The sequence below is a fragment of the Schistocerca piceifrons genome, chromosome X, assembly GCF_021461385.2.
Source record: "Schistocerca piceifrons isolate TAMUIC-IGC-003096 chromosome X, iqSchPice1.1, whole genome shotgun sequence".
Lineage (NCBI taxonomy): Eukaryota > Metazoa > Arthropoda > Insecta > Orthoptera > Acrididae > Schistocerca > Schistocerca piceifrons.
In genome coordinates, this window is record NC_060149.1 from 929716172 (window position 1) to 929731218 (window position 15047).

General features: G+C 37.4%; 1 protein-coding gene across 3 annotated transcripts in view; it reads left to right on the plus strand.

Annotated features, from left to right (window-relative positions):
• LOC124723218 (protein transport protein Sec16A-like) overlaps positions 1-15047 on the plus strand; it is a 228572-nt gene that overhangs the window by 155108 nt on the left and 58417 nt on the right. For all 3 annotated transcript variants that reach the window (XM_047248405.1, XM_047248404.1, XM_047248406.1), the window contains 3 exons: positions 1751-1920; positions 9145-9262; positions 9365-9582. In XM_047248405.1, coding sequence (XP_047104361.1) covers positions 1751-1920; positions 9145-9262; positions 9365-9582 — 506 coding nt within the window. The remainder of the gene's footprint in view (positions 1-1750; positions 1921-9144; positions 9263-9364; positions 9583-15047) is intronic.

Here is a 15047-nt window from a genome sequence, read left to right on the forward strand (position 1 = left end):
GTTATTTGTGATCGCAGTTAGACATAGATGGAGTTTATTTGTAGTGAGGAATGGCAAAAAAAAGAGTGAAAATTATTTATATGAGAGATGAGCATTAATTTTCTTCTGTGTTGTATTTCTTGAAGCTGTCAGTAAACTAGAAGCAACTTTTAAAACTGAAGTGAGTTGCTTCTCCAAGAAACATTACCAACTGTAGACTAATGTTGAGATAATCCTTCTAACTTGCCAAAGTAAATTCCTTTGACCACCTTTGTATGAGCCTGTGCTATAGCTTATTATCTTGATGTTGACAATTCATTATATTTAACCTTTTTTGATTCATCTGACCTCTCCAAGAAATGTTAACATACTTCGAGTACCACATTCAAAATACTGATTTTGCCTTCTTAAGTAGCAGCTATTCAGTTAGGCATTTTTACATAGTATTGCGTAGACTTTTGCACATTTGTCTTAACACTGCTGAAAAATTTGACATAAAGCACTATCACAGCATTGTATAGTACTCAAATATAGAATATCCTGTCAGTAAATGGCAGCTGTACTAGTGTGTTCCCAGTGACAATGGTGGCAAAGAAGACTACCATCTTATTATAGAAAACAAGTGACATAGCTCAGCTTCATGCTGGTAACACTAAGTAGCTACAGCCTGATGACTTATCTGGTGTAGTGGTAATTTTGGTTACAGACAGATGCGCAGAATTGTGTTTAAAATTTGGAGAACAACAATAAGCAACTGAATATTGTCAGTTTCATATAATTTAAACAACTTAAGCAACACATGTCAGCAAAGTTCTCAGGAGACAAGAACATTTTCTGTTAAATGTCTAATTATGGCAATGGTGAGAGCTACAAGTTACCACACTGTCTAGTCTGCTCAACTACAGTGCGAGTTCCGTGCGAGTGATAGCCACTTTTTAGTTACCCAACTGTAGCACCAGTACGCCGTGGTCCGCCCGACCACAGTGGAGTTCAGTGCAAGCTATGGTCACTTCCTGGCCGACTGACTACAGCACCATTCCAGCACAAGCAGACTTTTTATTTCCCTTCACACATCTTAAACATAAATTCTGTACCAAAAAATCTGTTCTCACCCGCTTAATATGTTATGCATCCCAATCACTGGCTGTGCACTGCAGCTGAGCAGTTTTACGATGATGGGGACTTCAATTTGTTATAGTTCAGCCAATTTTTATGAAATATTTGTAAATTATATATAAAAATGTTCCTTGTAAATCAGTCTATCTATTAGTGAAAATCATATCAAAATCCTTACTGTAGGTGCTAAAATTAGCCCAAACACAGAGACAGAAACTGTGGGAGACTTTAATTTATATATGTATAGGTAAATGAGGCCAGTGACAGTCAAATAGCTATGGTTCACTACACTAATGGGTGCAGATTTTCAGCAGTAGAAGTGAAATCTTGCCATGCTTTTTTGTAAACCAGTTTCCTCAGTAATGAATGTCTTGTTCAATTTATAATCATTTCACAAGTATGTAGGCCCCACAGTATTTTTTGGAGTCAGCTAGCACTCAACAGTACCCTGACAGCCTTGAATGGCTTTACTGAAAATGTCTACAGTCAAAGTGAGCAATAAAAAAAACACTGTAGAAATGCAAACCCCAGGAATGTATTCATTGCTGTTTTTTGTAATTATTGTTTCTCGTTATTTATTCACACTTAATTCACTGTAAATTCATCCACTGAATAATCTGTAATTTGAAACAAATTTTTCCCTAATTATTTGCAGAATGGGCAATGAAGCATGGTCTCTGGGGACATGCTTTATTCCTTGCCTCAAAAATGGATAAGCGAACACATGCTCAGGTCATGATGAGATTTGCCAATGGTCTGAAGATGAATGATCCTTTACAGACATTATATCAGCTCATGTCTGGTCGTCAACCCGCTGCTGTTACAGTAAGTATTAATAAACTTTGTATACAAATATTAATAATTTCTATGAAACTAATTGATTTCAAACAGTTTCAATAGATAACTGTATCCAGGTATTTGAATTATGTTTCTTATGAGATGAAGTGCCTCTCGGAAGGACCAGACTATTCTAATGTCCTGTTAAAATTTCCCCTTCTTGTTATTTTCTTAGTCCTAGCCGGATAGAAATTTTTCTAGTCTCCTTTACCATCAGACAGTTGTGTGTGTTTTCTAATTATGTTATGAAAATAAGTCCTCATATTACATTAAGGACTAAGTGGCTATTTTTGTTGGATATTCTCCACTGCATGTGTTTGTTTTTAACCTTTGATTTCATGCAGGAGCATATTTCGTACAACTTCTATGAGATAAACATAGAATGTACATCCATGTGCAAAATTTGGGTATTTACTTTTAGCTCCATAGATACCTACAGATATGTAAACTGTGCTGTATGTTCCAGCTGTTAATGTTGTCAATACAGCCACAAAGTTTTTCTTAGTTGATATGTCATATAGAATGGTCTCAGTGATTGTCACATCAAATTGGTGTAGACTTAGTTGATTGGCAATATTCTCCACTGTCATCAGAAAACCAACTGATTCACAATAAGATGGCAGTGGTCTATAGGTGTTAACTTAGTTGTGCATCCCTATTTGCAACTTCAGACAACATCAGGGGCCGCAGCGAAATATCATCTCCAGCGACACTGTTCTCACCACTGTGTAAAATATATGGTTTCTGCTTATCTGTAATCTCTTTGTGTAAAATACCTACTTCCGCACATTGCTTTTTGTATATCCATGTATAAAACTATTGTTCAATAAAGGGATTAAAGTGTCTTGTGAAAGGAAAAGGAAATTTTATCTATTGGCATGAATAAGCAAAGATCGTGCTGGAGTTGCACGCTACAAAAAGTACTCATAATTATTAAGAAAAGTTATTAAAAAGTCAAGAAACATGCACATTATGCTATAAATCAGTAATTCTGGTAACAGACTTAAATCTGCGTGGAATGCAGTGAAATGAGTGAGAGTACAACAGGCCACCGAACAGGATAACATCACTATTTATTTAAATGGAAGGGCTATAAATGATCAGTCACAGGTAGCAGATATGTTTAATAATCATTTTTTGAATGTAGTAGAAAATACAGGGACAAACAGTTCAAGAGAAAAATCGAAGCTGTATGGTATGTTGAAAAAGCAAGTCATGTAAAATTCTGTCATATGGATGTCCCACCCATTTCTCCTTCTGAAATTAAGAAAATTATATTTTCACTCAAAAATAAAAGTTCATCTGGAATTTCCAAAAGAGTACTAAAGATGTGTTCACATCTTTCCTGAAATATGTAATGCATCATTAAGTCCAGAAAGATTGGTATATACCATTATTAAACACATCTATAAGAAAAATTATAGAAGAGATATCAATAACAACTGACCTGTTTCACTGTTGACATAATTTTCCAAAATTTTTTAGAGGGTAATGTATTCTAGAGCAGCATTCCAGCTGAACAACAGTAATATCCTCAGTAAATCACAGTTCTGATTTCAGAAAAATTGCTCAGTTTTAGAATATCATTTACACATCCACTCACCAAATTTTACAAGCATTAACAAACAAAATAGGGCTGGTTGATATTTTCTATGAATTATCTAAGGCATTTGACAATGTAAATTAGAATATTCCCTTGGATAAACTTGAGGTTTTATGGAATTGATGGTATACCCAACATGTGGGTGATGCCATATCTAACCAGAAAGTTGTGCTTGGTTCAAATTCAACCAGTGTAAGCAAGGGAGATTCTTCTGACTGGGGAGAAATCACTTATGGGGTTCTCCAGGTCTCAATCTTAGGTCCCCTATTGTTTCTCGTATATGTAACGACCTACCTAATGTACAAGCAGCAGAATTATGTATTTTTACAGATGACATTAGTATTGTAATCAGTCTAAACATTTATACAGCAGCAGAAGAAATGATAAATAATGTTCTTAAAAGTATAATATTATTGAATGGTTTTCTGTGACTGGTTTCACTCTGTTTCAAAGATACACAGCGTATTCAGTTCTGCACATCTGAAATGACTTAGTTCAACCACATTTATACTTCAAACCGTTGCAAATCTTAGGGGAGAGACAAATCAGTAAGTACACATATTTTGTGTATTTTCATTCAACAGTGTCATGTGAAATAGTGCTCTGGATAACTCAGTTTTAAGAAAGAAAGTCTCCATAGCACAAAAGCATTCTGTAAGATTAATATTGGTACTTGCCCATGATCATCTTGTAGATGTCTCTTTAAGGAGTTAGACATTTTGACTAGTGCTTCATAGTATATTTATTCCTTTATGAAATTTGTTTTAAATATTATGCTGCAGTTCAAAATGAACAGTGATGTACATAATTGCAATACCAGAAGAAAAAATGGCATTCATTACTCCACCTTAAGGCTGTCTTTAGCACAAAAAGTGGTTCACAATTGTGCTACCAAAAATTTTAATCACTTAATAAATGATATAAAGTGTCTGACAGGGGGTAAAACTAAATTTGAAAACAAACTGAAAAATCTTGTCCTTGACAACTCCTTCTGTACTGTAGAAAAAGGTATATTTTTGTAATGTGTAAAAAGAGGTGGGTGGAGATTACTAGTTCACATCTGTGATCAAAAAAAAGAAAAAACTACTTGTAAATGGTAAATGCAAACAGAATAAATAACTCACTGTTAAAATTGTTAAGGAACATTCTAATATCTGTGACCTCTTTATTGCCCTGTTCCAGTAATTTGAAGTATGGACTTCAATCAGTCTTAACCCCAAAATCATCTTGTGGCAAATATCTCTAACAGTGAATATTACAAAAGTCTTGGACTCCAAGGCTTTGTATATTCTTCACAAGCACATCTCTGAATTTCTTAGTTAACTATATTTTTCTTGAAACACTAACACTATTTCTATTGATATGATGAAAAATTCAGTTTGCAGGTAAGTATATACTTTATGCGATATAAATAATGGAAGGAGTAATTTAGCTTATTGTTCAGTTGCCAACAGGCATATAAACAAGACAGAAAGCAATGCTAGCTTTCAGACAAATCATTCTTTAGCCATAGTACACTACATATACACCTGCATGGCTACACGATTTTAGAACTGCAGTTTGACTTTAAAAGGTTGGTGTCAGGTGTGGTGGGTGAGGAGAGAAATGGGTGGGGAGTGATAGCAAGGATTGGAAAGAGTGGCTGATGGCTGGGAGGGAGAGGCAGTAGGTGTACATGATAGAAATGTGGTGCTGATGAGCTAATTCTGCTCACAGGCTGAGGGAGTTGTACACAACGCACAGTGACCTGGGGGAGTGGATTGAGGAGATGACACAGAACAGAGGAAATGGTGACCACACAGAGGAATATGAGAGTGCTGGGTAAATGAATTTAGGGGCATGAATGAATGTGGGTGTGGGGCAGGGCCTAACAGAACTTGAGGCGAGGAAGACTACGGGATCAGAGGATGTGTAGCGATGGCGGAGAATCTGGCATGTCATGAGGGACGTCTCAGCTGTCATATTTTTAGCCCATCGGCTCTACTGCTGAGGCACGTCCTAGTGTACCTGATGCGGTTGATCCGCTGTCACATCAGGGTGAGTGGCAGTTGTTAACACTTATGGGTAGCTCGAGGTGTAGGGCCAATGTGGAGGCTAGCTGTCTGGCCTCGCCTATTTGCCCTGTGAGTGAACAGATGGCCATTCCTTCAGCAGGGTCTGAGCAGGCATATGGGGGAAGCGATTTGCTAGCTACTGGGAGTTCCAATGTTCACCACATTATGGAACCCCTTAGGAAGATAATGTTCAGGGCTGGAAAGAAAACCAATGTGCACTTGGTATATCTGCCGAGGGTCCTCATCAGAGGTGTGGAGGCAGCCTCGCCTACAACTGTTGAGTGTGAAAGATGTAGTCATTTGCAAATTGTGGCTCATGTTGGCACCAACGGTGCCTGTTGCATTGCTTCTGTGACCATCCTCAATTCGTGCATGTGGCTGGAGGAGGTGGTGAAGGCTGCTGGTCTTGCACGTGAGTTTTAAGCAGCGCTCGCAATTTGCAGAATTGCTCCTCGAGTTGATCAAGGTCCTTTGCTTTGGAATTGAGTAGAGGCTCTCAACCAAAGACTTTGTCGACTCAGAGACAGTCCTGGCTGCAGATTTCTGGCCCTATGTTATTGATGGGTAATTTTAGGACTCCCCTTGATATGTCAGGGGTGCACTACACAAGGGAAGCAGCTACTTGGTTGGCAGAGTACTTATGGAATGCACATGTTTTTTTTAAGGCTAGGCAGTAGTTTAAGGTGGTCTGAACACTCACCAGCCAATTTGCAAATAGGGAAATCATCCCATGTTCGTAGCAAAGACACTTTGACAGTCAAACTTTTTTATCAGTAAATTGGCCAAGTATTTGTAACATAGTTTCTGAATTTACTGCCCTCCAGGGAAGTTCTCGCACTCAGACTATCCTTGGGCCCAAGAGCTGACTGAAACCAAAAGGAGAAATCTCGAAGATATTTAGCGAGTCATGGAATGTATATTGGAAAGATAGATTAGAACCCATAGGAGGGGAAGTGTCCATTGCAGTAGACAAAAATATTGTTCCTGTTGTTGTTGAAATTATGACAGTGAAGTTATCTGGTCCCATATAAAAGGTCATAGTGAAAGCAAATTAACTGTTATATATTTTTACTGGCAATCTGGTTCGACTGTGATAGCTCTAGAATCATTCAAACAAAAAGTCCACAGTCATTAATGCATAAATACCCAGATCATGTAGTACTAGTTGGAAGCAACTTTTAACCTACTGAATATAGACTGGGACGTCTCTGGATTCATTGTAGGGGTACAGATACAGTCCTGTGATGTACTTTTGAACATGTTTTCCAAAAATTGTCTTGAGCCGCTAGTTCAGCAGCCCATGTGCAATTTAAAGTGTCTTAGACCTTGTAGGTTCAAAGAGGCTTTTGTTATAGACAGCATCAGCATAAAGACAGGGATTAGTGAACATGATGTCATCATGGCACCTATGGTTACTGAAGTTAATAAATCAACGACCATTGTCACACCTCAGCAAAAGATCTGGCCGAGGACCAAAGAAAATTGTGGTCCTTTGTGAAATTGCTTAGTGGGTCTAAGGCTTCCATCCAGCCACTTGTCGACCAGACTGGTGTGACAGTAGAAGATAGAAAAATGAAAGTCAAAATTTTAAATTTTACATTTAAGAAATCATTCATGCAGGAGAATCGTACAGACATACTGTAGTTTGACCATCAAACAGACTTTGGTGGGCCAATATACTAATAAGCAGTCCAGGCGTAGAGAAACAACTGAAAGAGTTGAAAAAAAGTCATTTTCCAGGTCCGAATGGAACCCCAATTAGGTTTTACAAGCATTGCACTAGGGCACTAGCTCCCTACTTAGCATGCATATATCGTGACTCTCTCCCCCAGTGCAAAGTCCTAAGAGACTGGAGAAAAGTGCTGGTGATACCTATGGATAACAAGGGTAGAAGAATGGACCCACAAAAATTACACACAAGTGTTTTTACCAAATCACTTATGATGTTTCAAGTGGCAAAATTCTGTCCACTGTACACTTTTGTGTAAAGATTATGTTCCTTGCAGGACACGTGACCAAGTAGCTTGTGGCGCAGATGTAAGCTGCATTTCCCTGCTAATATATGGTAATTGTATAGGCAAACATTCAGTTTGGAGTGACTTATGTCCAGCCTATGTCAAAGAGCAGAAACTACAAGAAATAATAGTTATAAAAGGTGCTATGTGATGAGGTAACAGCATAATTCAAATACATATAGCGTGTATCATTTCTAACCTAATGTTTCCCATTGTGAAACAGTGTTAATATCATTGCAGGTACAAACTGTCAATGCATCAACCAACATCTGTTCTTGCCACTGTACATGCCAATCTGCATGTGGCAGTTTGCCTGTAGCAGATGTTGTGAGACCGTATATGCTCCCTCCCCTCCTCCAAGGGGAAAGGGGCCATGCTTTCTACTACAATAGTTAGTTCATTCAATTTTTCTCAACATATCACCTGAAAGGAAGGTTGTTCCAAGAAAGAATAGAACAAAGGCAATAAAACAGGGTTTAAAACATAAGAGATGAAAATACCAGCTATCTCTAATGTTGAAGATTGGGAAACTGAAGTTGTTTGCTTAAAAGAACCATTAAGTTTGTATAGTCGACTTCCAATGTCATTGGAGTCCTGTCAAAGATGCAAAAAGAGAGGAAAGAATAAATATACCAGTAGATGATTGAGGTACTGTGGAGCCATATGACTGGCTTCAGAAATTGGGGAGGAGGAACTTCAGTTCCTAGAAAAAAATGTAACTGTGTGTCTAAGAGATATATATTAAGTTTTCTGCTGTCATTAAGGTAAGGGGATGTCATTCCCTTAGAAAGAATAACTTACATGGTGAAATGGCCAAGGCACAAGAAGCAGTGCTCATATGTGATATGCCCATCATTTGTCACCATAACCACCATGTTACAGTTGGTAGCCGTTGAAGTACATGTGTTGTTTCGGATACCAGTGTGCTCCAGTTGTTTGTGAAATAATAGACACATTAGACCATGAGGCACTCACAGAACTGTGTGATGACTACTCTCTGGGAAAAGTGACTTGCTCATTAGCTGTCATTTGGAAAAATGAAGTTGTCAAAGTAACATCAAAGGAAATAGCCCAGATCGTGACACATACTTTTAAAACATGCCTCCTTCCATAAGTGCAATTCAGGTTGCTAGGCTATCTCATCTGACAACTGAAAACAGTAGAAGCATTTATAGGAATGATTATCTTTTCCCCCTCGTAACTGGATTTAGAATGATGAGGCTATTTTGTAATAATGATGGTCACATACCCTATTTCATTATTGATGAAAAGTGTATAAGTTACGCAAGTAAGTATAAAAGTACTAAAAAATATACCATCATGTGAATAAATTCCTGTTTCCTAAGAACTGAAAGTAGTACACAAGCAATAATATTTCTATAGGCATGCAATTCATGCAGTTATTACTAATGAAAAAGTACAATGGATTTTGAGTAATCTATGTACAGTTATAGGTTTCTGTGTACTGTTATAAGAATAATTTAATTTTTCATATTACAATACAGATGCATTAAACGTTTTATTTTGATCTGCCATTCAGTGCTGTGCAGATGAGGAGTGGGGTGACTGGAAACCACATTTGGCAATGATATTATCAAATTCGACACAACGACCAGAACTCGACCATAAAGCAATTACTACTCTTGGAGACACTTTAGGTACCCTTTGAAACTTTATTTACAATTCTTGTATATCTAATAAGTTCCTTTGTTTTGTGATTTGTTAATGTTTTTGATCTAATGCTTTCTCACTGTTTCCAGGAGCCAGAGGTTGCCTCCATGCAGCGCATTTTTGTTATCTCATGGCTCAGCTCCCATTTGGTATTTATTCCAACAAAGCTTCAAAACTTGTTTTGATTGGCTCTTCCCATGTAAAACCATTCATGGAGTTTGCCACTAATGAAGCTATTCAAATGACAGAAATATACATATACGCATGCCAACTAGCAAATACAAATTTTGAACTACCACAATTCGAGGTATGTGTTATTCTCATCTTTGTAAACTTTCATTTTATTGATTAATGGGAGAAACCTTCATTAAAAGATACATATCAATAACTTCTGTCAGTATCAGGCATACCCTAATTATTACTACAGCCACAAATCCATAGCCTTTCTTAAAATATGTTGTATTAACATCATCATGATATATTTTGTGTAATTGTTGTTCAGTACTGCAAAGGAGACACGTTAAGTAGCAGACAGGTACAATTAAGACACTTACATAAAGCTTTCAGCTACAGCCTTCATCAGTAAAAGAGAGACGCACATCATTCGTACACACGAGCAAGCACACCTCATTCATACGACTGCTAACTCTAGCATCTTGGGTAGAGATGCTTGAAGTGGCGGTCATGTGTGCATGAGGTGTGGTTGCTTGTGTGTACGAATGATGTGTGTCTCTCTTTTACTGATGAAGGCTGTGACTGAAAGCTTTATGAAAGTGTCTTTTAATTATGCCTGTCTGGAACTTAATGTATCTTCTTTACGGTAAGTAGCAGTCTGTCTTTTCCTACATTGATATTCCTACCTGGAGTTTCATTGTTCAATGTTGTTCATTGTGTGTCATTGTGTGTCATTGTGTGTCATTGTCAGGAATCTCTCTTATTAATAAATTATCATCATCAGGGAAAACAAGTGACATTCCACAGGTCAGAATTTGAAATGTTTGATCCCTTAATTGAGCAGGTAGGTTAGAAAATTTGAAAAGGAAAGTTGATAGGTTGAAGGTAGATGTAGTGGCAATTAGTGATGTTTGGTGGCAGGAGGAACAGGACTTCTCATCTTGCAATTACAGGGATATAAATAGAAAATCAAATGGAGTAATGCTGGAGTAGGGCCAGCAATGAATAAGAAAATAGGAGTGTGGATAATATGAACAGCATAATGAATCATCATAGCCAAGACAGGCAGGAAACCAACATCCATCACAGTAGTACATGTTTATATGCCAAGTAGCTCCACAGATGATGAAGAGATTGAAATAATGTATGATGAGATGCCATTATTCAGACAGTTAAGGGAAAGAAAAATTTAATTGTGATGGATGACTGGAAATCAATAGTAGAAAGTGGAAGTGAGAGAAAAATAGTGGACTATGAACTTTTAAGAACGGAATGAATCAGGAAGCTGTCAGGTAGAATTTTACACAGAAGAAATTTAATCATCACTAATACGTGTTTTAAGAATCATGAAAGAAGGTTGTATTGTATACATGGAAGAAATGTAGTGACACTGTAAGATTTCAGATTGATTATATAGTGGTAAGACAGTGTGTTCAAACCAGATTTTAAATTGTAGGGTTTTTCCAGGGACAGATGTGGACTCTGGCTATAATTTATTGGCTGTAAACTGTAGACTAAAACTGAAAAAAATGCAAAATGATAGGAAATTAAGGAGATAGGGACCTGGATAAGTTGAGAGAACCAGAGGTTGTTGAGAGTTTCAGAGAGAGTGTTAAGCGACACTTGTCTTGGCACAGATTGAATGAATAGTGTAAAAGTGGAATGGGCACCTTTTGAGAGATGAAATAATGAAGGCAGCAGAGGATCAAATAGGTAAAAGGACAAAGCCAATAGAAATCCTTGAATATCACAGGAGATACTGACTTTTATTGATGAAAGGAGAAAATATAAATATGCAGCAAATTAAGCAGGCGAAAGAGAATACAGATGTCGAAAGAGAGAGAGAGAGAGAGAGAGAGAGAGAGAGAGAAAGTGCAAAATGGCTAAGAAGGGATGGCTAGGTAGAACTAGGAGAAAGATAGATGCCGCTATAGAAAAATTAAAGAGGCCTTGAGAGAAAAAGAGAGGCAGCTGTGTGAATATCACCAGTTCAGACAGAAAACCAGTAATAAGCAAAGAATAGAAATGTGGTAGAAATATGTAGAGGAACTATGCAAAGGAAATGAACTCGAAGGCAAGTTTATAGGAAAGGAAAAGGAAATGGATAAAAATGAGATGGGAGATATGATACTGCAGAAATAATTTCACAGAGCACTAAAAGATGTAAGTCAAAACAAGAGATCTGGGAGAGATGACATTCCATCAGAACTATTAATATCCAAGGAAGAGTCAGCCGTGACAGAACTATTCCACCTGGTGTGCAACGTGCATAAAACAGGCAAAACACCATCAGACTTCGAGAAGAATGTAATAATTCCACTTCCAAATAGAGCAGGTGGTTACAGGTGTGAATATTACTGAACTGACAGTTTAATTAGTCATAACTGCAAAATACCGAGACAAATTATTTACAGTGGGTGAAGCCCACCTCAGAGAAAATAAATTTTGGCTCCGGAAAAGTGCAGAAACATGTGAGGTGATACTGGCCGTACAATTTATCTTAGAAGATGCTAGAATAAACTCTTTAGCTAGGGTAAAATATAGAAAAGTGAAAAGATTATGCAATTTACACAGAAACCAGGCAACAGTGATAAGAGTTAAGGGGGGTAGGACGTCAGACGGGCTGACTTGGAGCAGGAGAGGCACCACAGGACTTTTATTTTGTGCTGTCTATACTTTTACAAATGAATTCATAAAACTATGTCAGCATGACCAGGAAGGATTCGGGATTCACAATCATAGCAGTGGAAGTTCAAAAACATAACAAAATAATTTTTTTTATGTGTGAAATTTCATCATTTTTTCGCTTACTATTGCCTGCATTTGTTGCTATAGTTAAATTTTTCTTCACAAGCAACAGAGATTCTTTGACGAATTTTGCACAGCATACAAACCATACTTACAGGTGTATGAAACTGTAGAATTTCCAAATCTATTAAAAACTATGGTAAAAATTGAGATAATTAACTACAAAATTTGATTTTTTTCTAAAGACAAAGCTTAAAACGTAACAGCTCATTCATTTTTTCATAAATTAAATAGGTTCTAGAGTTTGACACCTGTATGTATGTTTTGTATGCTGTGCAAAATTCATCGAACAGTCTCTCTTACTTATGAAGAAAAGTGTACTTATAGCAACAAATGCAGCCAATAGTAAGTAAAAAAGATGAAATTTCACATATAAAAAAAATTATTTTGTTATGTTTATGAACTTCCGATGCCTACGAGTGTGAATCCTGAATCCTTCCTGGTCATGCTGACAAAGTTTTATGAATTTACTTGTAAAAATATAGACAGTGGAAATTAAAATGTCCTGTGGTGCCTCTCCTGCTCCAAGTCGGCCCGTTTCACGTCCTACCCCCCTTAAAGGGCATGAAAGGGAAACAATAAGAAGGGAGTAGGGCAGTATTGTAGCCTGTCCCTGATGTTATTTACCGTATTTACTCGAATCTAAGCCGCACTTTTTTTCCGTTTTTTGTAATCCAAAAAACCACCTGCGGCTTAAAATCAAGTGCAAAGTCAGCGGAAATTCTGAAAAAAGTTGGTGGGTGCCGCCACAACTTACTTCTGCCGTCGAATATATGTAGCGCTACACAGGCATGCTTTGTAGGCACAAAGATAAATACTGGCGCCAAAACCTCTGCGTCAGTAAATAAATTTAAAAAAAAAAAGGTGGAAGACGAACTATTTTCAATGTACTACGAAAATCCGACTGGCAAGACTGTTTGGGATGTTTGTCAATATGGCCAACTCTACGTTCTGAATTTTTTCCTATCTGTGAGAAGAGATGGTTGCTATAATAGGAACTTTTATAAATTGTGAATCACATGCAGTATTCTCGTCACCATAAGAATAATACACATATAAACATTTTGCCATGTATTGTTTCAAGTTTGCTGCTATCTCATTTAAATCTGGTCTGCCTAATAAACTACGAAACTAGAGTGAGACAACAGCAAACGCGGAAGAATATATATATCATGTCATGTTTATATTTGTATTATTCTTATGCTTAATAATGATACAGTCAGGAATGAAGCACGGCAATTGAATAGATTTTTAAATCTAAGATGACTCTAATTTCTGTGTAGAATGTAATATACTAAAGAGGCGCCTGCAAAGATTTTCAAACGGAGAAAAATTTTCGCTAAACTCTCGTTCAGAACATCTTCTATTATTTGGTTCTTGTTGATCATTATCAAAGAAAGCAGCAGTGTAAGTAACAACAAATAGCAATTTCTTGCCATTGTTTCACTAATGAGACGATTCCTGTTTTTTTAAAAAAAAAAAAAAAAAAAAAGGGGGGGGGGGGGCGGCGGTAGTGCGGACAAAAGCAAGCCATGCCGCGAGCGGCGACAGGCCGTAAACACGCACTATCAGAATGCGACAAACAATGCATGACACAGTACAGTAACGCATTTTCAGCTTAGAGTGACGTAAACACCTTTAACAAAGAAAACTGTGCTTATCAGATCAAAGAAAAATAAGCTATCAATTCAAACCAGACGAAGCACGTGGAAAAGGAAGGGTACCCGTATAAATACAGACGGAGCGCCTGACGCATAGCAATGGCTACCTGGTAAAGCTTAACTGCTAACTTACGACTCGAACCAAACTACTGTAGCTGTATCGTCATTCATTCGACCTAAATTGTGTCTCATATTACAATGAACCAACTTTGTTTCCATTTGGAGATGCGGCCTATAATTTTTCTCTCCCCTTGAATTTCGAGTCTCAAATTTCAGGTGCGGCTTAGATTCGGGAAAATATTTTTTCCTTGATTTCGAGTCTCATTTTTCAGGTGCGGCTTAGATTCGAGTAAATACGGTAATCTGCACACTGAGCAAGTAGTAAAGAAAATATTGGAGAAGGAATCAAAAAGTTCAGGGAGAATACATAAAAACTGTAATGTTTGCCAGTGACTACGGACTGGAAAAATTTGCATTTTGCAATAGATGTGAATTCTGCCTCAAAATGCCAAAATGCTAAAATACTTAAGAGATGCTGTTTCAAAGCGAATTGTATACAGATGACGTGTTTATCAGAGACAGGTTGAAGTAGCTTTATCTTCTGCATACAGTATTGAAAATGTAAACAGTTACTAGCATTGTACATCATCTGGCAAAGCCTAGTTTGGAAGGGTAATGTGTGCAAGACCCTATTTGTAAAATAAAGTGTATGGACACAATGATGTAGTAGTGCACCCAATGATCTGGTACCATGTCATTGTGGGCGGTCGGATGGTTTGTTTAAGCTACACGCCGCATAATGCAACGTAGTACTCAGCCACAAGACCTAGCATGTTATAAGAAGGAAATGTGTATGTTTGTTTATTAGTTAAAGCTCAAAAGATAGTGTAATGCAGACTGTTTTAACATGGAAAATTAGGTGGCTGGTGTTTTGAGCTGTAGTTGCATTGAATACCGCCAGAGGACAGCCCTGAACTACGTCTTTAACAATACTCTGCTAACTTCAACAAGCAATTTCGCAGTAGCTGTCCCCACATGCTTTGTGTTGTATGTTGCTTGTTGTTGTATGTTGCTTGTTGTTTTCTTCTTTTGAAATAAGTGAAGCGGCTAATCTTAGTCGATCACAGAT